This window comes from Ornithodoros turicata, chromosome 3, assembly GCF_037126465.1.
Source record: "Ornithodoros turicata isolate Travis chromosome 3, ASM3712646v1, whole genome shotgun sequence".
Taxonomy (NCBI): Eukaryota; Metazoa; Arthropoda; class Arachnida; order Ixodida; family Argasidae; genus Ornithodoros; species Ornithodoros turicata.
Genome location: NC_088203.1, coordinates 93,155,269 through 93,183,248, shown reverse-complemented (window position 1 = coordinate 93,183,248; position 27,980 = coordinate 93,155,269). Strand labels below are relative to the sequence as shown.

The 27,980-nt window shown below is 44.8% G+C and overlaps 2 protein-coding genes and 2 long non-coding RNA genes across 6 annotated transcripts in view; 1 reads left to right on the top strand and 3 right to left on the bottom strand.

The window, feature by feature from the left end:
* The window catches only part of LOC135388838 (nephrin-like), a 389,583-nt gene that overhangs the window by 102,683 nt on the left and 258,920 nt on the right, over positions 1-27,980 (bottom strand). The gene's annotated exons all lie outside the window — the stretch shown is intronic.
* LOC135387480 (uncharacterized) lies at positions 16,140-17,457 on the top strand. Of its 2 annotated transcripts, none has more exons than XR_010421142.1 (3): positions 16,140-16,189; positions 16,758-16,921; positions 17,003-17,457. It is a non-coding gene; the product is annotated as an uncharacterized LOC135387480 (long non-coding RNA). The 2 variants fall into 2 exon arrangements; XR_010421143.1 differs by lacking the exon at positions 16,140-16,189 and adding an exon at positions 16,274-16,330.
* Positions 19,503-22,240, bottom strand: LOC135387478 (uncharacterized). Of its 2 annotated transcripts, none has more exons than XM_064616656.1 (2): positions 19,787-22,240; positions 19,503-19,728 (listed from the first exon to the last, which is right to left on the bottom strand). In XM_064616656.1, exons 1-2 carry the CDS (start codon positions 22,215-22,217, stop codon positions 19,706-19,708), a joined length of 2,454 nt encoding a protein of 817 aa, XP_064472726.1. In that variant the 5' UTR covers positions 22,218-22,240; the 3' UTR covers positions 19,503-19,705. The 2 variants fall into 2 exon arrangements, with proteins under 2 accessions (XP_064472726.1, XP_064472727.1); XM_064616657.1 differs by having other exon boundaries at positions 19,503-19,725.
* On the bottom strand, positions 22,247-25,995 carry LOC135387479 (uncharacterized). Its single transcript, XR_010421141.1, has 3 exons — positions 25,765-25,995; positions 23,352-23,567; positions 22,247-23,288 (listed from the first exon to the last, which is right to left on the bottom strand). It is a non-coding gene; the product is annotated as an uncharacterized LOC135387479 (long non-coding RNA).

Sequence of the window (27,980 nt, the reverse complement as noted above, 5' to 3'; positions counted from 1 at the left end):
GGTTTTTACCACCTCTTGGTGTGAATGTCGTGTATCGTAAGTCTAATTATGTAAATATTTGCGAACTGAACTCGGAAATTTGCCAAATGAAGGTCACTTTTTTACCCCACCAATATGAAGAGCGTGCCGAATTCACTCAAATTCGTGATAATTGACAGCAACATTCACGAGCCATCCCATCGTAAAAAATAGCCGAACATCATGCTTTTCGGAGCACTGCGCGCTACGACTTTTTGAGCGCAATCGCTGTCAGTCCGACGAAAGAAGGTTCCAAACTCAGCCCACAGAGTGATAATAGAAAAAGTGACAGTTCCGGAAATTGGGAGAGGAAAGCATGACACAGCGAAAGCCGGACGCGATAAGCCATGCATGTGTTATCTCTTTCTGCGATGCGGGTGTGGGCTGTGTTTCCAGCCTCCTTTAGTCGAACTGACAACGATTGCGCTGAAAAATTCGTCGCGCGCAATCCTGTGGGAGCTCCGTACAGCATGATGTTCCCGTATTTTTTCGGATGGGATAGCTCCTGAATATCGCTGTCAATTATAATTAATTTGAATAAATTAGACTCGCTCTTCACATTGGTGGAGTAAAAAAGTGACCTTTACCTGGCAAATTGCCGACTTCAGTTCTCAAAAATTTACATAATTAAACTTACGTTACACGTCATTTACATCAGGAAGACGCAAAAAATTACTAAGGACAAATGCCGTTGACCGCATGATTCTAGGTGGTGTAGTTTTTTATTATAATTCAATGACACGTTTTCTGGGACACTCTGTATACACAGTTTTCCCGTGGACGCCGCCATATTGAAAGCACAGCGCAGTCTAGCCGGGGGAGCATGTTGAAGACTGTTTACCGCACATGCCAGAGAGAAGGAAAGCACAGACGTGTAGTATGCTTCCTCCATGGTATCGCGTATCGCTTTCCTCCTTGCTGGAATGTGCTGGGTGCGAAAGCGCTGGGAGCGAGGCTGGCTGGAAAACGGTGTATACACGCGAAAAACAGCGGTGGTGGTGGTGACGAAAACCGGAGTGCTGCACTAAAAACGGAGGGGGGGGGGGGGTTAGTGGTAGGATCGGCTCGCCGTTGTAGGCCAGACAGAAGTGGGCGTCGTGAAGACTGTCGCAAAAAGAATTTTTAAAAAAGACGGATGGAGGATGAAGTGTGGAGATGCGTAGACGGTGCGTGAGTTCGTCGGGGAGAGCAAAGTGTTATAGGGGGGGGGGGGGGGGTGTCGAGGTAGCTTGCCGTTGTTGGCCGCACTCAAGTGGGCATCGTCACGACTATAGCCAAAAAAAAAGGAAAATAAAGTGGGAGAGGGGAGTTGAGGACTTCAAAGTGATGCATAGGCAGGATGACCGATACTGATGGGACGGAGGCACACTGTAGGTGAGAAGTGCACTAGAGTGGTCTCTCCGCTAGGCCCGTTTCTTGCAGAAAGCGCAAAGTGTTAGAACTTCACCACATAGCACGCTCTTAGCCAACCACCATCCCGAATGACATCGTTCTGCCCCCTGATTGGTTAAAAACGGGAGGTGTACGCCTTTTTGGAAACACTTATGCAGTTATAAAAAGTGGCGTACGCCCCGCACTTCCCACAAATCGGGAGTGATAAAGGTATCATTCTGTGCAATGGTTGACATTCACCGTGCTCGGTGGTGCAGTTATATTTTTAGAGTGCAGGGAACGACTGGCTTTACCAACGAGAAATCTGATGTGATTGTTCCATTTTAAATGTTTTGAAAACATGACACCTAAATATTTATATTCATCATCTCCTTTCAGACACTTAATCGTTACTTAACATGCACGATTCACTGTAGGGCGTCTCGATGTAGTGAAAGACGTGGTTTTACATTTGTTAAGATTAAGCGGGAGCTTCCATTCATATGACCACCTGTGAATGGTAATAATGTCTTCCTGTATTAATTTTAGTGAATCATTAGAGGGCGGGCTTAATAAATAATAACTGCATGGAAGAGATAAAAGTGGATGGCTGAGTTCAAAACAACTGATTAGTGTATGTTACAGGCCTAAATAGATTAATTAAGAGCGGTGGTAATCAATCAAGTGACCCATTGATCGAAACAAATTATCCTTTTTACGTATAACGCAGAACAGGCACATAGAAAAATAATCGTTAGAGAGCGAAAGGCAACTTGGTTTTGTGATTTAAAAATGCTTTAACGATAAATGCTTGTAATGGGTAAATAGATACTTTCCTTTGCGCACATAATGAATGAATCTCCAAAAAGGTCTTTTTGTTCCTTGTACCAAGTCAAAATATACAGGTTGTTTGACCTAAAGTGATAAAAAATTCTAACTGGCCACGTACTCGCCGGAGGATTGTGGGACTTTCGGCAATTACCTTCTGGGAACTTTTGCCGCTATTTAGGAAGGCTTTGGCCAATTTTTAATTGAGGGAAATTTATTTTTTCAATTGAACTCTGAAAATTGACAAGCGAACCTCGCTTTTTTTTTTTACAGGAATATGAAGCCCTACACAGATAACCACAGACCCAACAATAACTATGCACAGTGTCGCAACAGAAATAGTCTAAACAATTGCTTTAGCCCCGCCTGCTTGACTGTCGTGGTCTGGGTCTGGGTGTCGAGGTAGCTTGCCGTTGTTGGCCGCACTCAAGTGGGCATCGTCACGACTATAGCCAAAAAAAAAAAAAGGAAAAGAAAGTGGGAGAGGGGAGTTGAGGACTTCAAAGTGATGTAGAGGAGGGATGACCGGTACTGATGGGACGGAAGCACACTGTAGGTGAGAGGTGCACTAGAGTGGTCTCTCCGCTAGGCCCGTCTCTTGCAGAAAGCGCACGAGGCCGCGAGTTTTTGAAAGTCGTTCCGCACAAGAACCTTCGGGGAAGAGGACGTCCGTCAGTATACCAGGCCTGGCGTGGGGAAGATGGGTTTCCCGCATGGTATGATATGCACGGCATTCTGTCAGGATATGCGCGACTGTCTCCGGATGATTACAGTGTCCGCAACTGGAGCCCTCCCTGGAGCCGATCTTGCACAGTTGCGAGTTCGTGAACGCAGATCCTGTGCGTAATGGATGGAGCACTGTCTGCATACCACGGGGAAGATCTTTCGTGGGAAGAGAGGGTCGGTGATTCTGCATGATGTCCTGTATGCCAGGATGACGCACCTCAACTAGCTGTTTGACGACCATGAGCCTGTCAGTGTCGGCCGGGACTGCTAAGGATGGGCTGCAGCTGTTGTGTGCTGAAGAAGCTAGCTGGTCCGCTCGTTCGTTGCACTCTTAAAAATGAACTTCACCGCATAGCACGCTCCTAGCCAACCATCATCTCGAATGATATCGTTACCTGCCCGGATTTGTTGAAAACGGGAGGCGTACGCCTTTTTTGTGACAATTATGAACAGCATAAGTGTCACAAAAAAGGCGTACGCCTCCCGTTTTCAACAAATCAATCAGGGCAGATAACGATATCATTCGAGATAGTGGTTGGCTATGAGCGTGCTATGCGGTGAAGTTCATTTTAAAGAGTGTGCCTCTGATGCCGACATGAGATGGGATCGCCCTAGATTTGTTGAAAACGGGAGGAGGAGCCCATTTTGTTCCATTATGCACAGCACAAAATAGGCTCCTCCTCCCGTTTTCAACAAATCAGGGGCGAGAACGTTGTCATTCGGGATGGTGGTTGGCTAGGAGCGTGCTATGTGGTGAAGTTCATTTTTAAGAGTGTATCACTGAACGATACCGTACACTCTTAAAAATGAACTTCACCACATAGCACGCTCCTAGCCAACCATCATCTCAAATGATATCGTTATCTGCCCTGATTTGTTGAAAACGGGGGGCGTACGCCTTTTTTGTGACAATTATGAACAGCATAAGTGTCACAGAAAAGGCGTACGCCCCCCGTTTTCAACAAATCAGGGCAGATAACGATATCATTTGAGATGATGGTTGGCTAGGACCGTGCTATGTGGTGAAGTTCATTTTTAAGAGTGTACTCCAGATTTGCGAAGTCACATAACAGAATCTTTGCCAACTATCATCCCGAATGACATCGTATAGTCTCCCTTGAGTTGGTGAAAACGTGAGGCATACGCCTTTCGGTGACACTTATGCAGCTGTGTTAATTGACACAAAAGATCGTACGACCCGTATTTTTCACAAATCTGGAAAGATAATGGTATCATTCTGTGCAACGGTTGGCCTTCATGTGTTGAAGTTCCTTTTTGTCGTTAGAAAGTTTCGGAATAAAACTGAATTTAAAAAAAATCGGGGGCTTTCTTCGTTGGAGATGTAAATCCACTGAGCGTAATTACTTGAACAAATTTATAATTAGTTCCGTAAAAAGAAAGTGGATACATTAATTTAATGAATTTAACCACCACCCCATACCGTAAACACTACCAAAACGTTACACGAAATTTCTTGAGTGTCAGCCACGTATAAACGTTTCAAGAGACGTAAATGCTGCGTGAAAAGCGATAAAGACCGTAATATTCGTACTGGTGATAACGGCATTCTTCGTTTAAAAACGTTTGTAAATATTTTAAAATGTTCTTAAAATTACTTTTTGGCTGCATCTTTGGGAATTCTGCTAAAGACGTTAAATTAAATGCGGAAACTTTATAGGCCGTGCATCTTCCGATCCTCATCTTCGGGCGCCCGCTCTCGTTGCAGTGGTGTTGTACGCAACGTCACTTCTCTCTTCTTCTCTATGCGCAACTGGTACAGAGGGACCTACAAGACTGTTGACGTTGGCGGTACCTATAAAGCAGTCACTTTAATAAAAACACGAAAACGAAACGAAAGTATTTTTCTTCATCAACATCAACGAAAACGAAACGAAGAGAAAGATAAAGCAGAATAAGGTTCATTTTCTTTGCTTGCGTGGGTCCTCGCTCTCAGCGTCCGTGTACCGGAGACACGCGATATTCTCCCCAGACTTATGTTCCCTCGTGCATTTTAGATTCCCTGCTCTGAGTACACGCTGAGTACATCCCGTCCTATATCACTGAAATATAAAACTGCATTGCTGGCGAATCAAGGCGGCAAGAAAAGACAAGCTTCGGGCACCGAAAGAACGCGCGCGCTCTCCGCCAGTAAATCCACATCCACTTGGCCTTTCTCCACACTGCGGCGTAAGATTCCCGAAAACAACAGAAAAGCGTATCCGACTTGCTACGCACAGTGGAGTGTTTCTGGAAAATGTTCTGGTGCGCTTACTCAGGTCCCCAATAAACCAGGCTTGTACTGCGTAGTGGCGTTCTGCAAGTCTAAAGTGCTTGCATTACAGTGATCTAGGAGACTCTTGCTGCAGCAGCTTGCCCGCGTTATCTGCATAAACCGCTCATATACTTCCAAAGCAAGTATAAGGCTGCTTTCAATAGCTTTGCGAGATTTCCTTGGGTTGTATCCTTTCGAATCCGCAGGCGCACTTCGAGATGGGCGTAATGTCGGTTGGGGAGGATAAGAGTAAGAAATCTGGTGGTGCACGTCAAGGACCGCGTAATAAAACGGATACGCCCCGCTGGAGGTGCTATAAAACGGCATTGCCCTCTTTATCGCCTGTAATATTGCGAAATGTGCGCGGTCTCTTAAGTGTGGAAGCCATTGTGTGCGAATGTGAGGTATGCTTACAATGTGTAATTTTACGGCCGGAGTCCTGTGGGTCGTGATGTTAAGCTGACCAGTGCCAGTGCCTGAAACCCTATATTCACTAATAAAGCAGAACTTCACCGCATAGGACGCTCCTAGCCAGCCACCGTCCCGAATGGCATATAGTTCTTTTACTGACCTGTTGAGAACGGGAGGCGCACGCTTGTTGGTGACACTTCTGTAGTTACGTTGATTGTCACAGAAAGGAGGATTCCCGTTTTCAACAAATCAGGGAAGGGAACGATGTTATTCGGGATGATGGTTTGGTGAGGAGCGTGCATTGAGGTGAAGTTCTGTTTTTAGAGTGTATATGCTCCTCTCCCGGCAAACGAGAGAGAGAGAGAAATACATGATGACGATGATATGGGGATGACTTCCGCTCATTGAGCGCTTGACTTCATAAGGATGATGATTCTGATACTGACGGTATAGAGAAAAATATGATGATGAAGGCCCCATTTAGCGTGAGACGAGCTATCCAAGAGCGATTCTGTAAAGCACATACGTGATGCAAGATCACCCTGTGGATGAGAGATGGTGAATTCCTCAACACTTTGACGATGTCTTCCACTCGATGCATATCCCTAGGGGACTAAGGTATTTTTTGTTGCTTGTTCGGACGGCTTTAGTTTCTCTATCAGCTGCATTCGTGAAACAAATTCAAAGCCAGCTGTTTTCAGACGAGCGCCCTTTTTTCCGTTGTCGCATTATTTCCCTTATTCCCCTATTGCCATTATTTCGTGCGATTTCGGGGCGACGAATCACACAGTTAGATCCAAAGTACAATCTTAAAAGTGAACTTCACCGCATAGCACGCTCCTAGCCGTCCATCATCCCGGATGACAGCGTTCTCGCCCCTCATATGTTGAAAACGGGAGGCGGAGATTATTTTGTATAGGGTGATAACGGCATACATATTTTGTACGACATAATGGTACGAAATAGGCTCCGCCTCCCGTTTTCAGCAAATCAGGGGAGAGAGCGTTGCCATTCGGGATGATGGTTGGTTAGGAGCGTGCTATGCGGTGAAGTTCACTTTTAACAGGCCGACAAAGGCGAGCCCTTTCATCGCCAGCCCACCATCATCATCTTTAAGGGTGTACATCACAAAACGGAAAACCTATCAAATGTAAAATTTCACCAAAGCAAAGCGAACGTATATGAAACGCAGTAATTCTGCTCTTTGTTGTTGTTGTTGAAACTTTCAGCAAATGTCTGGTTTTATTGGGGACGCTCTGAACGAATGTGTGCTGCGAATGCGCTGATAGTCGCTAACAACACCGTCGCAATTGTGCAATCATTGTATCTTCTGCAGTTCTCACCGTAATGAATCCTAAATAGTGTAATAGTGTTGACAGACGTTCAGCAAGTTTCCTCAGATAATAACAACACAAATTTCATTTCCAGATCCGGGTGCGATCCACCACGTATGGTGGGTAAGTTGCTAATGGTTCGGTATTGTATATTTATTTAAGAAAACGGAGGTGGGGGGGGGCAGTAAATACCTGGTACGGGGCGCGCAGAATACACAACATAGGAAACGAGCGCGACGTTATCACAAAGAGAAGAAATGTGACTGCTTGTATACTCGCAGTAAGATACTTATTTAAAGATATATTAAACAGTAAAATAACTTATTGTACTAAAAGGAAACAAGCTTTCAAGCTCTTTAGATACGTATGTTATTCACTTGCGAGTACGAGACTTTTCCAATTTTTGCCTGTTAGTTCCATTCACGGTACTAAGCCGGCGGCAATGGAATTTCTGATCATCGCGTACGAAATGGGTTTCTCATATTGCGGCGATTGCGAAGTTCTGAATGAGAATATGGCGACGTGCCCACTTTATATCGGGAAAAGCCTTCAAAATTCATTTCTTTTTCTAAAAATAAACCTTGTACTGGAATACTCTGAGCTATATTACCTTAGTATGACGTTAGTATATGCCGCTAGCAGCAAAGGCCGTCATACTAAATGTATAGCTCAACGAAACACTATTTCCGTTCTTAGGGTTATAAGGTTCTGCTATGCCACTTGGCACAGTTTGGTCACATGATCCATTCTGCTCTTGACGGCCACGGAAAGAAGCATACACAGTGACGTAGTTCTCTTTCCCAATCCACTCGGTCTTACCCATTGGCAGCAGAAACATCACGACGTAGAGATCGATCAGCTAAACACTGGCTCGCTCCGGGAAAGACAGCTCACGTGTCACGCGATCCCTTCCTTAGTGTCTCACGTTCTGCAAACAGCACCGTCATGCTCCCGGGGTCAACCTTTAGCGGGTAATATGCTCCTCACCCAAGGAAGTGAACCGCACAATGAAAATCACTTCTTACCACCACCACTAATAATCATCGTCATCATCATCACCATCCTCCTCCTCTTCATTGACATCATCATTCCGGGAGTTTTCCACCAAAGTAACTGGTGCAAGTGATGTGGAGTTGCGGGCCTCACACTAGTGAAGCAAAAATCTCCTTTTTTTTTCTCTTAAACTCAAACCAAACCAACTTGCGGTCATTACAGTGGACTGACACTACCGCGGTTAACAAACAGACAGACGTCAAAATCTGCATCTCTGTAGGCACTTTGCAGTGGAACAAGTATATATAGGTCGTATATAAGAATAAGCTGACATAAGCTGTGAACATGCCGACGGTCGAACGAGAACCTCAGGTAGCCTGACGGCAAGGCCACGTATTGGAAAGCGTCTACTTCGATAGAAAATTGGGAGCTCTTTGTGATGCAGGGATATACTCCCTGTGGAACTCCTGAGCAAGCGCTCAACATACTATAAAAGAACTGACGGTGGAGTCTCCATAGGCCTCTGTCTACGACTATTGAAAGTATTTTGGGAGACCTGAATCAACATCGACACCATTTCCCCCTGATTAAAGCACATAGCCAAATCATTGCCGAATTTTAAGGCAGACTCATGCGGTCTTTTTAAAGTTCGCTTCCGGAAACAGTTGGCTGCAGCGTCACAAAATTGTTTTCTTCGCTTTGCTTTCCTCCTGCACTTTAAGGAAGTAATGTAATCGGCGCCAGCGTGCGGGACATGTAAGAAAACGACAAAGCCATTATTTTCATTCGCAGCGATCTGGAAAACTGGAGTGAGCTTGTCGAATTTGTTGATTGAAATGAATTCCCCGACTGTTACTCTAGGGAATGACATCATTTTGGCCCAAATATCGCAGGCGGGTGTGCCGAGAGAAGCGATTTTGTTGCACCTCCCATAGACTCTCATGTATTGGAAATTGGACAAACTTTAATTCGCCAAAAATCAGTGCATCGAGTCAGGTCTTCAAAAATATGTCATTCCCTAGATGAACTCGAGGGGTACACGCGTGTACCTGTTTCGTGTAGAAATTTAGCGAGGTTTACGAGAAACCTGCGAACGAAAATTCCCCATAGACTTTCCTAAGAAGTGAGTCCGCCTTAAGCTAAACCGTTGAGGAACTCTCCCGAAATCCACAATATTTTTCAAACAATCACTTTTCTTCAGCTGGACTGGACATACAGTTATAATGATACACAGGGTGAATTTTGCAATCATTACACCATTCGATCACGTCTCAAAAATACTGCACTAATTCACCTCAAACCTTGCAGACTGATAGCCGTCTGTCTGATATGTCTGTTTTTGTTAAATTTTTTCGCAGGTGTTTATGCTCATGTAGAAAAAAAATACAGAAAAACTAAAGATCCGGCAAAATCGACCGCAAAATCGTACTGGAAGTATTTGAATGACCGTATATGTAATTACCTTCACTGTACACAGTGGACTCGTGCAAAAATGAACACACACACACACACATACACACACACACACACTCTTTGGAAGGAAATTTCGAATAAATACGAAATACATGTCGCATCGCACTTTAGGAATGTCTCGGGAATACCAGCAGAACCACCATCTTTTATATGTACATTTGTTTTTGTGCGTGTGTGTAGAAGACCAAGGACAGTGCAACGGGAAGGAGCGAATACAATGTGAGGAATCTTCCTGCTGCCCGGAGCGATAAACTAAGCGAAAGAAATTGCAGCGGTCCGCTCTGTAACTTATGTGGGACGGTGTCTCGCTCTGCATTAAGAAGGCTACGTCTCCGGACACTTGTAACGAAAAAGTTGCTTCTGAGTTTTTGGTTATAAAATGTCATGCCGTTTGTCCTCTCGGTCGTCACGTTTCCTCGGAAATTCGCTGATCAATCAATTTGCTATTGTAGAACCTCTCTTAGTCAGCTTATTCTATGAATATATATCATGTGGAGTTCACATCTTGATGATGACGATGATTGCAGTAACAAAAGTAGGAAGATATAAGTAAAATTAAGCCTCGAATCGTATATTTCAGAGCGATTTCTCGCTATGTATACATGCTTCATTCTTGCAAAAGAAACCTCGTCTGCAAAGGATGCCCCCATTACCATGCTGCGAAGTACCAACCGTACGCGTATTTCACCAATGTTGCATTTTGGGAACACACGATTACACCAATCCATCAAACAGCGGAGAAAAACAATTGTCCAAGGTTACAAAGTTCTATATTGTGCTTCCAGCGAGAAGGCAAACAACAGGCAAGCGCCGTAAACATACGGTCGAAGATAGATACTTTTTTCAACTGACAAGTATCAGGTATGGAGAATAGCTTCAACACGGCGTCATACGAATATGTGTAAGAAACTAAAACAAAAAGAAACAAACACAAAATCATTTCTATTTTTCAGTGTCATTCTTGAGGAATTATCAAAAGAGCATATGTTACAACTAGTTGATCAAAGAACGTGAAGGGTAGGTCGAGGGGCCATTGTCGGCGACGTCGCAAATCTATTAGGGGTTGCAAACACTGGCTGCTTTTCGACAAAAGGGCTACTTTCTTGCCCTTGTGAATCCTAAGTATTTTGGTTGGCTTTTTGGTTACTCGACCAAAAGTTTCGACATTCCCCGTTAACTTAGAAAGACGAGTAATCGCAACTTTTCACTAACTAAGAAAAAATTCAGAAATACTTCTTGAAGTCTGCTCCAAAATATTTCCTTTTGTAGTCAAACGTCAAAGTCACTAGTCAATGCTTTGAGACTGCAATTGCTTCGACATTATTTAGCGAGAAAGAATTTTGCTATGTGCCCATTTTTTTGTATTCTTTGTTTGCTCATTTTACCTGGATTTGTTCCTATGATATACGAGGGGTGTTCAAGTCAAACCGGGACTTTCTGTCTCCTGAGTGTACAAATGGCTCGCGCTACTTCTTTTTCGTCATTTTCACACGCGACAGCGTTCACCACGTGGTGGTCCAAAGTTTGTGCAAAACAGAAGACACGTGCTGGACAAGATGGCCGACAACGAGGTGAGCGCGCACATCGAACAGCGAATTGTCATGAAGTTTCTCGTGAATGAAGGCGTAAAGCCGTCTGAAATTCACAGAAGACTTCAGGCTCAGTATGGCCACGATACACTTAGCCGCCGCAAATCGCGCAAAAGGTTCCGACACGGCCGTACATCAGTGCAGGACGATCCCGCCCGGGGCGGCTCAGAGCCCAGTGTCAGAGTTCCTGAGAACATCCAACTTGTGGAACGCCTGATCCTCAAGGACCGACGGATAACATGTCTTGAACTGGCTCGAAAGACGGACCTTTCTGTGGGAACATTGAACACTATCATTTATGAACACCTCCAATTTCGTAAAGTTAGTGCCCGTTGGGTCCCGAGGCAGCTCTCCGTGTTTGACCGGCAGAGAAAAGTGGAAATCTCCCAAGAGCTAAGGTACCGTTTCGACACTGAAGGACAGCCGTTCCTTGATCGGGTCGTCACGTGCGATGAAACGTGGGTACACCATTTCACTCCTGAGTCTAAACGCACAACAAAACAGAGGAAGCACTCGGGCTCGCCAGCTCCCAAGAAGTCCGAAGCACCCTGTCTGCGGGTAAGGTCCACGGTTTTCTGGGACAAGGCTGGCGTTGTTCATGTTGATTTTCTGCCCAGTGGTACCACCATCAATAGTGCATATTACTGCCAGGTTCTCAGGGATGTGCACAAGGCGCTGAAGCAAAAGCGGCCGGGCCTCATCACCAAAGGCGTCCTCCTCCTACAGGACAATGCACGCCCGCATACCGCGCATCTCACGACACGCACCTTACAGGAACTTGGCTGGGAGTTGCTGCCACATCCCCCTTACAGTCCAGACCTCGCCCCCAGCGATTTCCATCTCTTCGGGCCACTGAATGCGTTCCTTGGGGGCCGCCACTTCAGCTGCGACGACAAGGTCAAGAATGCGTTCCGCTCATGGCTGCAACGCGCCGGTAAGGATTCCTGCGCTGCTGGCATCCAAACCCTCGTGAAACGCTGGGACAAGTGCATTAGTGCAGCTGGAGATTACGTTGAAATATAAAACTAATTTCTCGCCTGTAGTTAGTTAGTTAGTTAGAAAATTAGTAAAATAAAGTAAACCTTGGAGCTATCAGCAACCCTCCATGGGTGCTGCCTGCTCCATTCCAAGAGCTGTATAGCTATTACACCTTCTGATTCAAAATACTCACAGCAGTCAACACAAATCACAGCGGGATCCTTCAAATACTCACAGGCACTCAATCAATAGAACGAAAACAATATAGCACGCTGCAGATCTACAAAATTAGGTGTCAGCAGTTCACACTAAAATGCAGTTCGCGCTTAATGTTCACAATACGGTTGTGAGACCAGTCTCACTCAAGAATGCTACCAGCACACGGATTGCCTTCCGTTGATTTCGCGGAGTATCTCAAGGACCCAATAAATAAGTCAGCTCCACTGGGCGATTTGTCATGCGTAGAATGCTGGCAAGGAGTTTATTGAACACTGCCGTCTAGTTTGGGTGTCGGGACCAAAACGAGCCCGTTATCTTTATTGCGTGCTCTTTTATACCAGTGGGCGTTTCCACGTCAAGGACAACAGCGGTATCAGTATTCCGATACAAGGAGTGACTGTCTCTTTGATCTGAAGTGGCGGCACTCTAGCAAGACGTGACCGCTGTCGTCCACCACATCAAACTCGGGGCACAATGCAGACTCAACAAGACCCATCCTGTGCAGCAGAGAACGGCGGAACGGGACGCCCACTCGAAGACGGTGAATAAGGGTACATTTATGCTGCAGCATCGCTGCTCGCTGCAGCTTCAAGCACATCGCTGCTCGCATAACCGCTAGGGTGCGTTTACCCTGCAGATTGCTCAAGATGCTGCTCGCTTTCGCTATATCAGTCGCCTAGCAGCGTTCACTGTGGAAGGATGGAAACGAGGAAAAGTGGGAAGGAGGAAACCGACTTCATCACAACCAATCGCAGGTCGGATTTCAAGACGCCAGTCATCAATGATACCAGGAAGACAAACATGTTTACATTCCTAGGTGCAGCGAGCAGAGCGGCAAGCAGCGGCGAGGATAAGCGAGCAGCCAGGCTGCAGGGTAAATGCACCAACAGAAAGCTCTGTGTTTGACCTGTCATCGCCAGAAGTCAGGTAGTCCCCGGGCATGTTCAAACATGTTTGGCAGCATTGTTGTGGCGATGATCATGGCGTGCATCTTTGGCAAGCAGCGATGCTGCAGCATGAACGCGCCCACAGAGATACATGTGTTTGTTTCGTCATCGCCAAACAGCGATGTACCATGTGCCAGCAGCGATGCTGCAGCATAAATGTACCCTGAGAGTCTCAGCAGCTCGGGGTACGCCACCAGGCATGAAAAATCTTAGGTTGGGGTCCATCTGTCGTAGAACATTCAGGTTACGGCTACTGTCTGCAAACCACAGTCGACGAGAAACGTCGCACGGGACGCTGTGTAGTAGTCGACGGGCGTAGTGCGTAGTGAATGGAATAGGACGACATCGGCGCATACTGTGTGCCTCTGTAGCGAGGCAGTCACTCTTTTCATTACCAGGGATACCGCAGTGGACCCACTGGAACCTAACCTCGTGACCGTCCCGGACAACAGCGTCGTGAACAAGAAGGGCGTCATACACCATCGAAGCGCACGATGAGAATGGGTCGAGGCTGCGTAGCGCAGATAGAGCGGCTTTGCTGTCGCAGTACACTACCCAACGATTGCAATTTCTTGTCTTGATGTATCGAAGAGCTTGGGTAATGGCGTGAATCTCTGCGGCAGCAGAGGATGACATCTGTGATAGGCGATAACGCCTTTCAACGCCTCTCTCGGGTACCACAAAGGCGGATGAAGAAGAATTCGATGTACGTGACCCGTCCGTGTAGACATGACAGTGGCCGCTGTGGAGCTCTGCCATCATCTCCAGGACTCGCTGCCATCCGCATTGACGATATGTTTACTTAAACATTCAGGCACAGTCAGGGATACAGATGGGTCCCGTAATATCCACGGTGCAACCATTTCGGGTGCAGACGGCTGAAACTTTGTGGGGAGCTGGTGCGGCGTGTTCATTTTACTTTTGCGAAAAATGAAAAGTCCCGGTTTGACTTGAACACCCCTCGTATGTAGTGTTACAAAAACAACAAAACACTGCATTCGTGGCCTGAGAGCTTTTTTTTCCCTATAATCAAACTCAAGCTACTATGGTGGCTATTATCCGTTGCGCATGGCAACTTTTGGCTACTTCTCAGCACCACGGGACAGCTATACTTGGAGCCAGCGAGTTGGCAACCATGAATCCATTACGACTGCCAAGAAGCTTTTCGTGGAAACCATTCTCGGGGGCTCCTCCTGCACAAATTGCTGCGGTCACCATCCTTTGGCCACCGAAAGTTAGGATAGCGGTCGTCGACGCTGTACCCACATTATTCTGTCGCCATAAAACACCGAGGAGATGCGTTCAAAAAGACCTACAGCGCCACTTTCGGTCGCAGAGAGCAGCTTCGTCCCGAAACGTATTGCTTCATCTGCGAATTCCGTGCGCGGACAGGCCATAAATTCGGATCAGGGATCGCCTGAGTCCCCTCCAAATGAAACTTTCATGCCTTCCGAAGATGTCTCGTTTACTTCGAGGACCGTTCCTGAATAACGCTTTGGGCCAAGCCAAGCTAAGCCAAGCCTAGACAAGGCTGCTTGGCCGAGTTTCGTTCTGACTCTTTGCTTTCTTTCTCAATTATGTCATTGAGTATTTTTGCCCGTAACAGGCTCTCCCTCTTTTTGTTTGATTGTTTTCTTTGTGACTTTTATTGCAACAGAAGTGTTGTACATTACGCAGAGACAGTCGTATTGGGTTTCAAAGAAGGGTGAATTTTTCAACGGCGGTTGTTGGCTGATGGTTTTAGTAGACGTGTTGCTTGTGTGCCCGCGAGAAAGTTACTTTTGCAGCAACGGAAGAAATACGAAGCAGTTACTGCGCGTGTTCTAAGGGTGTTGCGCGAGTTCGGTATTGTCCGCACCGTATAGGGGCAGCATGATGAAGTGTGTCGTTAAGAGGGTTGGTCGGCGAATAAAATAAATGGGGCACTAATTTGTTCTTTCCGCAGCTCCGTAAAGTTGTTTTATGTATGGTCTCGTCCGCACGGCAGACTACGGAATTTATTCGCGACCGTAACGGCTTCCAGTGCTTTTATTCTCGGCTAGTTGGTTTCCTTTTGTCCGGGCTATAAAGGAATTCTCGAAAGTTCCTCGTCTTATCAACTTTTATGAGATGCGTTAGCAGATGAAGAAAGAGAGATGGCGGGAAGTAACAAGAATTTTAAGACTGTGCGGCTCTTTTTTTCGCACAGTGTGGGAAAAGTGTTTAGCAGTAAAAGACGTGGGAGTACACAGGGGAAGACAGTACACAGGGTCCCGCGGCGTACGTCGGAAACACGTTGCACAATTAAGACGAATACACGAAATGTTACTGAGTCGCTCTGCAGGGTCGACAACGTTTGATCAACTCCGTTTTGATGCGTCTAAGTGAAGGCAGAGGCAGGCGTTTTGCAGTAGCCAGTCCTGACTGGGTCGGGACTAACCTCTCAATATTTTTCTTATCCAATCCAATCCAACCCATCTAGAGATTGAAGGCCGTACCCCGCAAACAGTAGCATGAGGAAACAATGTAGGTTTTCAATTATAAGCAAATTATTCGTGTACTTCCCGTACCCGTCTGCTCGGACACTGAAATGTGGTTTCCAAGACGAACAAGATAACAGTAACAAGCCAGCTTGCGACACTAAAAACCAGTGCATTGCCCCTCCTCCCCCTCTCCCAGACCGTATATAGCCAATAAGAGCACAAAACAATACGCCGACGACTACTCTGGCAGACTTCCAACCTACAGAAACAAAAGCAGAGGACGAAATCCAGGAAACGGCAACAGGAGTCGAATGCAGAAGCGAATGCACGCGCACACCTTTTCCTCGAACGTCTCTGGGTAGTATAGTCGAAACAAGGCAGTCGTCGAAGGAGCCAAACAGAGCCAAACCACGCATCTCTCGATTACCGGTCGCGCAGTAGATATTTCGATATCACGTGCGTGGCGTTTCAGAAAAGAGGGTTTGCGACCGCATTTTCAGCACTTGCCAAATACGCCTTATAGTGGTGGTGGTGCCTTATAGCTGCGCCACGAAGAAAGTGTGCTAGGGTGTGTTGTAGAGATCCCTGTTTTTAGTTCTTCTCGCTGTGGTATGTGGTGGCGGCGCTGGTGCAGCCACCTTGTTACCCCTTTTTTTTTTCCTCTCTACTTTTTATGACGTAGGAGTGGCTGAATTCGTCGTGGGAGTGGGTCAGTTTCTTCCTGTTTCTTTTCTTTCTCATTCCAATCAAAATCTAATTCTGTTGGTATTGTGAAGGAAAAGCGGAAATTCGAAGGGATCTAGTCCCTCCAGATGCTGCACGACAAGGTTCGATAGAAACTCCCGCGACTGCCGGCGCAAGTCACCTTGACTTGTTTGTTGTACTCAAGTATGTTTTTTTTTTTTTCGTTTTCTGTCGTGGGGACTATGCTGCAAGGAGAAGTGGGCCCCGATGCTAACGGTACCGTTCGTTACCGTTATGTTTCTATAGTCACCGCTCTTCAAATGCGGAGGCGCGTGAACGTCGTTTTGGTAGGCTGGGATTTTAAATAAACGTTGCAAGTGACCTTTGCTCGGGGGCTCAGCAACAACAATTAACTTGCGAATGGTGATGTAATGTTTTTTTTTTTTTTTCAGCTTCGGCTGCAGGAGCCTACCCCATGTATGTGCATGTGTTATACTATGATTTGAGGAGTTGTCCTGATTGCCCGCAAACGCCAGGGAAATCCACAACGCGCAGATGATGATGACGATACCGGACTGTCGTTGTCTTCCTCACTGGTGTGAGCAGCGAAGCCAAGGTGAGATGAGACGATATGATATCAGATGCTGAAATGATGACGGTCGAAATTACACTAGGCCTTCCCTTTTTTTTTTTATAGTCAAACTCAAACTCAACTACACTTGGCGTGTGACTGTTAGGAGAGCATTGACGACTCAGGGCTTGGCATCGGGCCCGTGGCCAGTGTTTTGTACGGGCTAGGAAGATATATGCCAGTGTTATGTACGGGCACGAGAGCGGTTTGATCTATCACTTGACAGAGGAAGATTTATTTTGAGTGCAACCCATACCCTTTTTCTCTCCCTTTTTAATTAATATGTATTATTTTCTCGGTGATGGCGGACAGCGATGAGACATTCTCGAACTACGGTGTCGTGTATCTCAACTGAAGTGTACATTACGAGAGAAGGCGCAATGACAGATGGCAGGACACTACAAGATCGAGGTAGAAATAAAAATTCAGCTACCTGTCAAACCGCAACATGCGTTAGGAGTTCATGAGCAGGTAAGCGAGTGACTCGTCATCAATCACGTACGTATCGCCGACGTTTTCAAAATTGCGAATTAACACGCATAAATCTAGGGAACATCCGCCAATAAAGGTTTATTATTATTTTTTTTCTATCACATCACATCACAAAGATTTATAATTTCTCCCCGTTTTTGACCCTATGGCTGATGGTTTGAAAAATGGCACTGCTCCGCGTGACGCTCAATAAATCAAATATGTGCTCCATTGATCGAGATATGCGCAAAAAAAATAAAAAACAAAGAAGAAAAACCATTACAGCAAAGCGTTACGCAAGTCATGAATGGATGGATGGAGGGATAGGGAAAAAATATGGAAGTAATACTTAAGGCATGAGAATATTTGAAGGTGCTTCAACGGACAAACGCCATGGAGAAATCGAAGGCTTAGCGCTAAACCCGCTAAGCTTATTTCTACAGTATACAATCACGAAAGAAGCATCGTGATTATGTCATGGTAAAGATTCATTATGCAAGCAAGATGCCCGTTGCATCGGGTGACAAAGTGATATAGTTTGTTATCCGTTACAATATACAGCGTTTGTCTAACGAACGTTACACATTTCGATCGCATTGGAAAAATATAAGACTGGGACCACCCAATGTTTGCAGGCTGATACCTGTTTGTCCGAAGTTTTATTGAATTTCTTTGTAAGCGCTATGCTCATGTAGAAATAAAATTAAAAATCAAGCAAAATCTCACCACATGCATTTTCAATGGCATATCCCACAGAAACACCGCCATTTTTTCTCGTGCTTCACATTCATATCACTTCACGCAGGCGGCTCTGCCTACAACGACGTGATATACCCATTCTGAAGTTATGCACCAATCCTCTGGTTCCAGTCTTGTTCTGTATGTTGGCACCGCCTGTGTGTGGTGGAATGAAAATTAAGCGCACACAGGAGAAAACGGCGGGTTTTGAGTGAGATGGGCCATAGAAAATGGATAGAGTGAGATTTTGCCTGATTTTCAATTTTTCTTCTACAGGACCATAACGCTCACAAAAACTTCCAACGAAGCTTCAGACAAATGGCCCCCAGTCTGCAAAGTTTGGGGTTGGATAAACCCCGTCTTATATTTTTACGATGCGATCGTAACGTTTGTAAGTGTGAAAAGTTGTGTGACGTTTGTTACACAACGTTTGTTATTTGTAAATGTGTAGAGTTTGCTAGACTAACCCTGTAGAGACATGGGCGATGAAGGAACAGTGAAGCTATAACCAACAATGTTTTAAAGGGGCACTGAAGTGCAAAAGCGTCTCCTAGTGGAATGAAAGATGGCGTTAGTAGTATAGAGCCGTTACGCACAACGACATCCTTTTTCTAATCGAGTTCTAGGAATTTCTAATCCACCACCCATTTCTAATCCAGGTCAAGCCAGGTCTAATCCAGGCTCCACCACTTCATGGTGATCCATCCAATTTCTATGTGATTGGCTACCCTTCATTGCCACATTTGCTCACTCGCTCATAGACACCAAAATTATCTATTCTATTCAATTCTAAGTTGGTTCATAGGCTTTCAAATCGCTCTTTTTTCTAATCCATTTCAAGGAATTTCTAATCCACCAGCCAATTCTAATCCAGGTCAAGCCACTTCTAAGTCCTCTGGTTGGTTGGTCACAGCTCCACCCCTTCATCCATCTAATTTGTATGTGATTGGCTACCATTAATTGCCACAACATCTGCTCACTCGCTCGTAGACACCAAAATGATCTATTCTATTCAATTCTAAGTCATAGGCTTCCAAATCGCTCACCTGTCTATTGGTCCGGGGGTGGTCACTTCCATTCATTTCTAAAACCTAGTGATTGTCCTATTGGCTGCCTCTCATACATGCTCGATAGACTCATTTGTCATTTCCACTCTCTAGTTACTCGGCCACAGTCTTTCAACCGCATATTGCTCCATAATTTCAACCGCAGCATAGACAACCACTCATTGATCAATTCCATTCATTTCTGGGCCAGCTCACAAGCCCCCCCCCAAATTGCATATTGGCTTGGGACGCTTTCTAGTTAATCCAGGACAACACTTCGGAACACTAAGGACATAGAAAAACACGGGAAATAGTTTTCAACATTTATTAGACACATCATGGCATTCTCAGAGAGATTGTAGTTCTCTCTGGGGCACTTCCAGCACACTGGACATTTCCATTAACATCCATGGCGTTTTTCGCATAAGTACCATGTGGATCACCCAGGCGTTCGTCCTTCTCCATCCACGGCTCAGTCCCAGACCACACGCGAGAACAGCATGTCACAGAAGTATCAGTTCTCTTCCCGCACATCTTCTGGAGCGAAAAAAGAATGTTATGAGCTTCACTATTTGCATCATCCATTTAAACTTACCATATTCACAGCTTCCGTAAGGGTAGGATTCGATGTCATTGCAGAGGTATCGCTTGTCGTCATATGCCATCAGACTTCTTTTGACATTTCTGATGGTGTACATGCACTGTTTCTTTCCAACTATTGACACTTGCTCATTCGATACGCTCGTGTGATTGAACAAGGTATCGTGGTATGTCTCATGGAGGAGGTGCTTGCGTACAATATTTGTCTTTACCCCTTTAGCTCTTGCAATTTGCTTTTCTCCAGCTAGTTTGATAGAGTACATTTTAGCTTTCAAGCATATTACTTCTTCGATAGGTACACTACCAGTTTCGCTTTTGAATGCCCCAAGTCTTCCACGATTCTTTTCACTGTACAGTGGATGATCCCGATCAAAGGAAGACAAATCTAAGTGGTCGTCGGCGATCGCTCGTAACTGATCTTCGTAGTCCTTGCAGAATAGGCCGAGGATCAAAGAATCCGTGTCAAAGTAGCAGGTAATCACCGGACAAGTGAGCTTGCTCAGCAGAGTTTCGTAGTAGAATGAGTACATGGTTAATTTACTGAGTTCTAAAATCGTAAACCCAATCTGGAGCGGGAAATCGCATCGCACTTGTCTTTTGCGCATTTCGTACATGACACAATCTGGGGACAAAATTTCCATCCGCACGCATTCTGCCCGACTCCCGAGGCGACTCGCCGTCTCCTCATCGAAGGCTACTCGAATATCACGCATGTTAAATTTATTTAAAAGCGTTCTCCCGAATACCGCATTATTTGAGAGTTTATAGAAATTTTTTTCGAACGTTGTGCTCGAGGCAACGCGCCTGGCAACATTGTCCTCGATGTAGGGACGCAGGAATGGTGCCTGGCGAAATTTTAGGATTCGGTGAATTTTTGTCACCCTCATGCCCAATCTACAATAGAGTGCGAGCAACGCGTAATGAACGACGTACTCGACCTTGTCGTTGCACGTGAGCAACAGCTTTTTGCTGTTAGCAGGCTGATACATTAATTCTTCGAGAAGCCCTCGCTGGAATGGCGAGAGCCATTCCTTCGGGACGACTGCCTTCTCGGGAGCCAGTGGGAAGTATCGCGTTAGAGCGTGGATAGATTTTGGATACTCCAAGTCACATACGTACACATACCCCACCTCCGAATCCGTGGGGTGATGCATAAAATCCACGGAGCTAAAATCCTCGACCCATTCGAAATCACCGGCAGGGAGGTGCTTTATCATACTAAATCCGTAAAGATTGTTGCAATCTATGTATGATATGTACACCTCCTCTTGATCAGGATCATAGCCGCTACACAGAGGGTTATTGGCACGCAAATGACGCCTGCTCGCCTGACAGAGCCCGCCTCTAACGCCCGATTCGATGGTTTTGTACATTTCCTCATCGGTAATCAATTCCAATTTTGCATTTGTATAATTTAACGCGCATTGCCACGAATAGGATGCCAGAGAAACGCAATGAAGCAATTCCAATCCGCGTGCGCTGTAGCACAGGCGTCGGAAGTGCTGCATTATGTCTGCATGTAAGAGGGCATCCGTTTTCAGGTACAATGTGTTATAATCCCGTAAACTCGAGCACCCAAAATGTTCAAATACATGCACAGCGTACTGGTAGTCCTCATCGCTTACATCTTCCCCAGTTAGATCATTTCGAAAAGCGGATTTTTCTGGGAGACTCAACTCGTCGTACACTGCAAAAGAACTAAGGTAACTGTAAGGGAACACACCTTTACGAAGCAAAATTTTGTAGTCGTCTCCAAATACCTGCTTCAAGCATTGGAACGCCTCGGCTCCCCCCATGGATTTGACGGTTTCCACGAGGTCCCCCAACGACGAATTTAGGTACTGCATGGTATCTCTGAAGAGGAAGGTACCAATTTCGAACGAACGAATTTTTTCCATGGAGCTGGCCACAATGAAGGGAGGTCGCTTCCACCCGAGAACGTGAAATTCCCGTAACAGTCCAGCCAGATCATAAGACAAATTGTGGACCATGATCGGCAATTTTTCTCTGGTAGTGCACGCGACGTTACAGGGGTTGCACAGTGTCGCGATATAATTTGTCTCACCCGCAGTACAATGCTTCGAATGATCATGATGCCGGACACGAGGTAGGTCTTCCGCGAATTCCCGTTTACAATATGCACAGTGGGTAGCAGCTCTGTGCTTGGCCTGTTGTTCATCGCTCAACACCATTGCAGCGGGGCAGGCGTTCAAGGCAATCATTTCATCACGCATTTCCATGAGTGCCTTCACACACTGCTTTGCCGCATCTTCCCCATGGTGGGTTCTAATGCGCATCACCTTTGAGTCATGGGTATGCACGAGCACAGCACAGAAGCTAGAGGTAATGTGACGTTGCATGCCAACACCACTGGGTGCGAGTACGCTCTCAGTGTCCAACGCAACGACATAGTTGTACTGTTGCATGTACTGTATTTTAGTAAACTCTACAAAATTCCAACAGGATTTCGTTTATGTCCGTGCAAAGGCGTCGATGTTTCGCCATGCTCTCTTCCTTCACGAAAGAGCGTGTGCAGCGTTCGCATACAAAATGGTTACTTCTTGTTGTCAACAAGCGTTCGAGGGACTTTATTCCAAAAAAATGCTCATCAACCTCCAAGAGATGAATTTTCTTTTCGAATTCCAGTTTTGCGGGTCGCGACACGTGCACTCCCTGATCGACATAGGCGTAAACATACACGGATATCTCGTTTTGGACTTCAAATTCATCCAGATCAGAGAATAAAACAGGGAAGCGGCTTGGCCACCAGTAATCTGCTGCATAATTTTCACATTTTTTCCAGGAATTCCTTTCCTGTGGATGCAGGAGAGCGAGTGTATTGTATTTAAAACATTCACCCTCCTTGCGTGCTGGTAATTGGATATTCGTTAACACATTCCTGCGTTTAGCCAAATTTGTGGGAAGTACCCCATCGCATCCAAACTTTTTAGTTTTCACAGTGGAAATACACATTTGAACTTTTTGGACATCGGTGGATACAAACCCACTACCCTCACGCTGGTAATTTTCAATGCGCCCGGTGGACTCCTGAATCACGTCCATCAAAGTATTTGCAATAGCTCCGTCGCTGTAGACTTCGCGAGCAAGCGCCATAAAAGGAGCTATGTGTGCAGTTATATCCCCTCGATTTTCTTTCATCATTAGAACGTCAGAACAAATGCAAAATCTAAAGGGTATTCTTTGCGCTCGCAAAATAGCAATTATATTGTGGAGGTGGTTCATTAAATATTGTCGCAAGTCCTCTACTCCCTGATCGTGAACAGATGCCAATAGCACAAACGCTTTGACGGTACCTCGAAATGCACTATCAGTTTGAAAGAAAGGCAGGAAGGAAATGTCCACATAGGGATGTGATCGCTCGACGTGAGCATGCAATGTGCCAGGTGAAATGTCTGGAGAAGATGGTGAATTCTCTTCCAATGGCTCATCATCACCGATATCATGAGGATCAAAAAAGCAGAACACGCATCTAGGCACTGAAAAAAAAGAAGCAACACTAAGAAAACGTGCGCCACAGAGCGTGGATGAAAAATACTTACTTTTGAAGCGAGCTCCGCACACTCCCGAAGCGATGCGAAGACTGCTGCCTCTTTACACATCCTCCCCACTTATATAGCGGCGACCTCGCTGCATGCCCCAACATGCACGGGTGCGAGGAGTCATCATAGCCTAAAAATAACTTGCTCTGCATGTTCAAGGTCGCAGCTTGCCCTTGGCTTCACGTAATGCTCCGTCCGCCTACACCATTGCCGCACCTGAGCGCAAAGTTCGCTATCATCACGTGTCATTCCGATATGCAAGTTGCTTCCATGAGCAGGCGCACAACCATCCCTTTTTGTTCACAGTGGCTGTGGAATTTCAATAATATTACTTAAATGAAACAAGTTGCAGTGAAATGCAGATTCATCTCAGACAGGAATTTCTACCCTCAGCGTTAAACCCTCAGATACCATCATTTCTGCTCAAATAGCAAAATAGCTATGACTACAAAAATTAAACACATGCTAAGAAACTACCATCAACTGCTATCAGATAATTATTGCATAATGCTACATGCACAGCCGCATCGTCGTAAAGAAACCACAGGACAAGGGTACACAAATTCACTTAAGCGGTGAGGGAAAAGGCTTAAGACCTCAGGAATAATCGCAGAGTCACCACACATCGCTACGCGGCCAGCACAAGATAACAACAAGATACTAATGGCGGGTAAAATCGTAACACTGCTAAACAAGCCCCAACATGCCATGATGACGTCACAAACCGGGAAAAAAGCACACACGCGCGCGCACACAGCAGCTCAGGAATGCACAAGGAGAGGTGCTTTATTGGAATTTCTACTCCTGGCTCAGACTGCTCCAATACCTATAACTGCCCGATTAAGCACTGCTTACGTCATCGAGCACCCAACAAAATCTAACAAATAAACAAACAAAAACAAACAAACCCACTTTCCATGATAGAACACTATTCAGCTTTACCAAGTGATTTTCTTCTGCTTTAGCAGTGAAAGAAGAAAAGAGCCATGAAAAATTACACGTACTTTTGCTTGAATAGCTATAACTGCAAAAAAAAAAGAAAAGAAGAAAAAGCGAAGCACATGCTAATAAACCGGCAAAAAGGCACTCATTTCTGCTATCAGATAATTATTACATAATGCTACATACACAGTCGCGTTGTCCCTGTGTAAAGAAACCACTGGACAAGGGTACACAAATTCACTTAAAGGGAAAAGGCTTAAGACCTCAGGAATAATCGCAGAGTCACCACACATCGCTACGCGGCTAGCACAAGGTAACAACAAGATACTAGCGGCGGGTAAAATCGTAACACTGCTAAACAAGTCCCAACATGCCATGATGACGTCACAAACCAAGAAAAAAGCACACACGCGCGCGCACACAGCAGCTCAGGAATGCACAAGGAGAGGTGTTTTATTGGAATTTCTACTCCTGGCTCAGACACCAACATTTCTGCTCAAATACCCATAACTGCAAGATTAAGTACTGCTTACTTCATCGTGCACCCAACAAAATCAAACAAACAAACAAACAAACCCACTTTCCGTGATAGAACACTATTCAGCTTTACCAAGTGATTTTCTTCTGCTTTAGCAGTGAAAGAAAAAAAGAGCCATGAAAAATTACACGTACTTTTGCTTGAATAACTATAACTGCAAAAAAAAAAAAACGAAGCACATGCTAATAAACGGAGAAAAAGGCATCCATTTCTCCTATCAGGTAATTATTGCATAATGCTACATACACAGTCGCGTTGTCCCTGTGTAAAGAAAGCACAGGACAAGGGTACACAAATCGAATTGGGAAAATCACTTCTACTCGCGCAGCATAATACGATATACGCTGATTTTTTTTTTTTTTACGGGCGAAAATTGCAATAAGAAGCCACTGCTATACAAGTGCAACAACCCTTATTTTTAAACCAACATTTCATGCAATACCACATAAATTTATCACTCGAGTCACACGAAAAGGCATAAACAATGTACTTACTGGTTAAGTGGGGTCACAGTTGCACACACACACACACACACACACACACAACACAGACACAACGAGCGACAGTGAAAAATAAGAAATTACACGCACTTCTGCTCGAATAGCAAAGTGTCAAGCATGACAAAACACATTTTCTACCACCAGAAAATTATTAAACAGAATAATACAATATTCGCAAAAATTAAGCTTGTGTGGCAAACACTATACCTGAGGAACACACCCATTCACATCTGCTTTCTGAATTTGTTATACAGACGTGAGCGATTCGATAAGAATATAAAGCACGCTGCTTGGAGAAAGCATATATCATGTGCAGCGCGGTCTACTCTATTGAAAATGCGATAAACCTTATTTAAAAAAAAAAAAAAATCACAGTCGGCATAATATACGGTAATATCGGCAATATCACTGAAGTCAAACACATTGAACTTACTTGTCAAGTGGGGTCCCAGCTGCACAAACGCGCACGCACACTCACACATTTTTAGCGCCTCACAACGAGCAAAAACCCGAGGTCTATTCACAGCCACATAAATTCATATTATTCCTCACGTCAATAATTATCCAGCCATCGTCAAAACGGGGAACACGCATATGCCAATGCGAAACAATAGGCCTTCGCGCCGGATGTAATACGATATCGCCAGTCGACCGTCCCAAAGCAAAAAAGAAACACTGCATCTCAGGAATGCACGTTGCCTATACATCCAAGAACAGCGTGCAGCAATTATAACACAGAATGAGATTCATTTCTTTGTACTTTTGTTTGCTTGCATATAAATATTTCACAAGAAATATTACAGAGTGTAAAAGGAGAACAGCATTCGCTACACCCTGTAGCTCTTATCATTTTTAAACAAACCAGTTTTCATAACCACACTACCATTCACTAAATAGGGGAGTCACTAATGATTCAAATAAGATAAAATATCATTCCATCATCATTGATTGCAAACTTCACGCAAGAATATGCAACTGCTGCGCGTCGTATTTTTCTTATAAGAAACATCAAATCTCGCAGTGTTAAACACCAACAGCAACGATTTTTTTGTATTTTGTATTTATTTTTGTCGTTTCCAGCAGCTCATTACTTTGTGCGACTCATCAAAAATTAAAAATTTCTGATCCACTGCTGTTAAAGTGATAAAACAGTGTGCCTGCACGGCAAAACGATAACGGAGCGCGCGTCATTGCGTCAAGCGTGTCCTCACTGCGTGAACGGGCCGGGATGCGGCTCACGTGGGGGGCGCACTGTTTTATCACTTTAACAGCAGTGGATCAGAAATTTTTAATTTTTGATGACTCCCACAAAGTAATGAGCTGAACTTTTCCTTTCTTTTTTTCTTAATAAACATATCCCCCCCCGTTTTGACGATGGCTGGATAATTATTGACGTGAGGAATAATATGAATTTATGTGGCTGTGAATAGACCTCGGGTTTTTGCTCGTTGTGAGGCGCTAAAAATGTGTGAGTGTGCGTGCGCGTTTGTGCAGCTGGGACCCCACTTGACAAGTAAGTTCAATGTGTTTGACTTCAGTGATATTGCCGATATTACCGTATATTATGCCGACTGTGATTTTTTTTTTTTTGAAAAATAAGGTTTATCGCATTTTCAATAGAGTAGACCGCGCTGCACATGATATATGCTTTCTCCAAGCAGCGTGCTTTATATTCTTATCGAATCGCTCACGTCTGTATAACAAATTCAGAAAGCAGATGTGAATTGGTGTGTTCCTCAGGTATAGTGTTTGCCACACAAGCTTAATTTTTGCGAATATTGTATTATTCTGTTTAATAATTTTCTGGTGGTAGAAAATGTGTTTTGTCATGCTTGACACTTTGCTATTCGAGCAGAAGTGCGTGTAATTTCTTATTTTTCACTGTCGCTCGTTGTGTCTGTGTTGTGTGTGTGTGTGTGTGTGTGTGTGTGCAACTGTGACCCCACTTAACCAGTAAGTACATTGTTTATGCCTTTTCGTGTGACTCGAGTGATAAATTTATGTGGTATTGCATGAAATGTTGGTTTAAAAATAAGGGTTGTTGCACTTGTATAGCAGTGGCTTCTTATTGCAATTTTCGCCCGTAAAAAAAAAAAAAAATCAGCGTATATCGTATTATGCTGCGCGAGTAGAAGTGATTTTCCCAATTCGATTTGTGTACCCTTGTCCTGTGCTTTCTTTACACAGGGACAACGCGACTGTGTATGTAGCATTATGCAATAATTACCTGATAGGAGAAATGGATGCCTTTTTCTCCGTTTATTAGCATGTGCTTCGTTTTTTTTTTTTTTTTTTTTGCAGTTATAGTTATTCAAGCAAAAGTACGTGTAATTTTTCATGGCTCTTTTTTTCTTTCACTGCTAAAGCAGAAGAAAATCACTTGGTAAAGCTGAATAGTGTTCTATCACGGAAAGTGGGTTTGTTTGTTTGTTTGTTTGATTTTGTTGGGTGCACGATGAAGTAAGCAGTACTTAATCTTGCAGTTATGGGTATTTGAGCAGAAATGTTGGTGTCTGAGCCAGGAGTAGAAATTCCAATAAAACACCTCTCCTTGTGCATTCCTGAGCTGCTGTGTGCGCGCGCGTGTGTGCTTTTTTCTTGGTTTGTGACGTCATCATGGCATGTTGGGACTTGTTTAGCAGTGTTACG

What these genes read in the sequence shown, in the direction of transcription:
- LOC135387478 (XM_064616656.1), bottom strand. Translation starts at nt 22,217, where the DNA reads ATGCAACAGTACAACTATGTCGTTGCGTTGGACACTGAGAGCGTACTC. An exon ending in TTACGGAAGCTGTGAATATG is followed by an intron (nt 19,729 to 19,786) that starts GTAAGTTTAAAT and finishes TTTTCGCTCCAG; the next exon opens with AAGATGTGCGGGAAGAGAAC.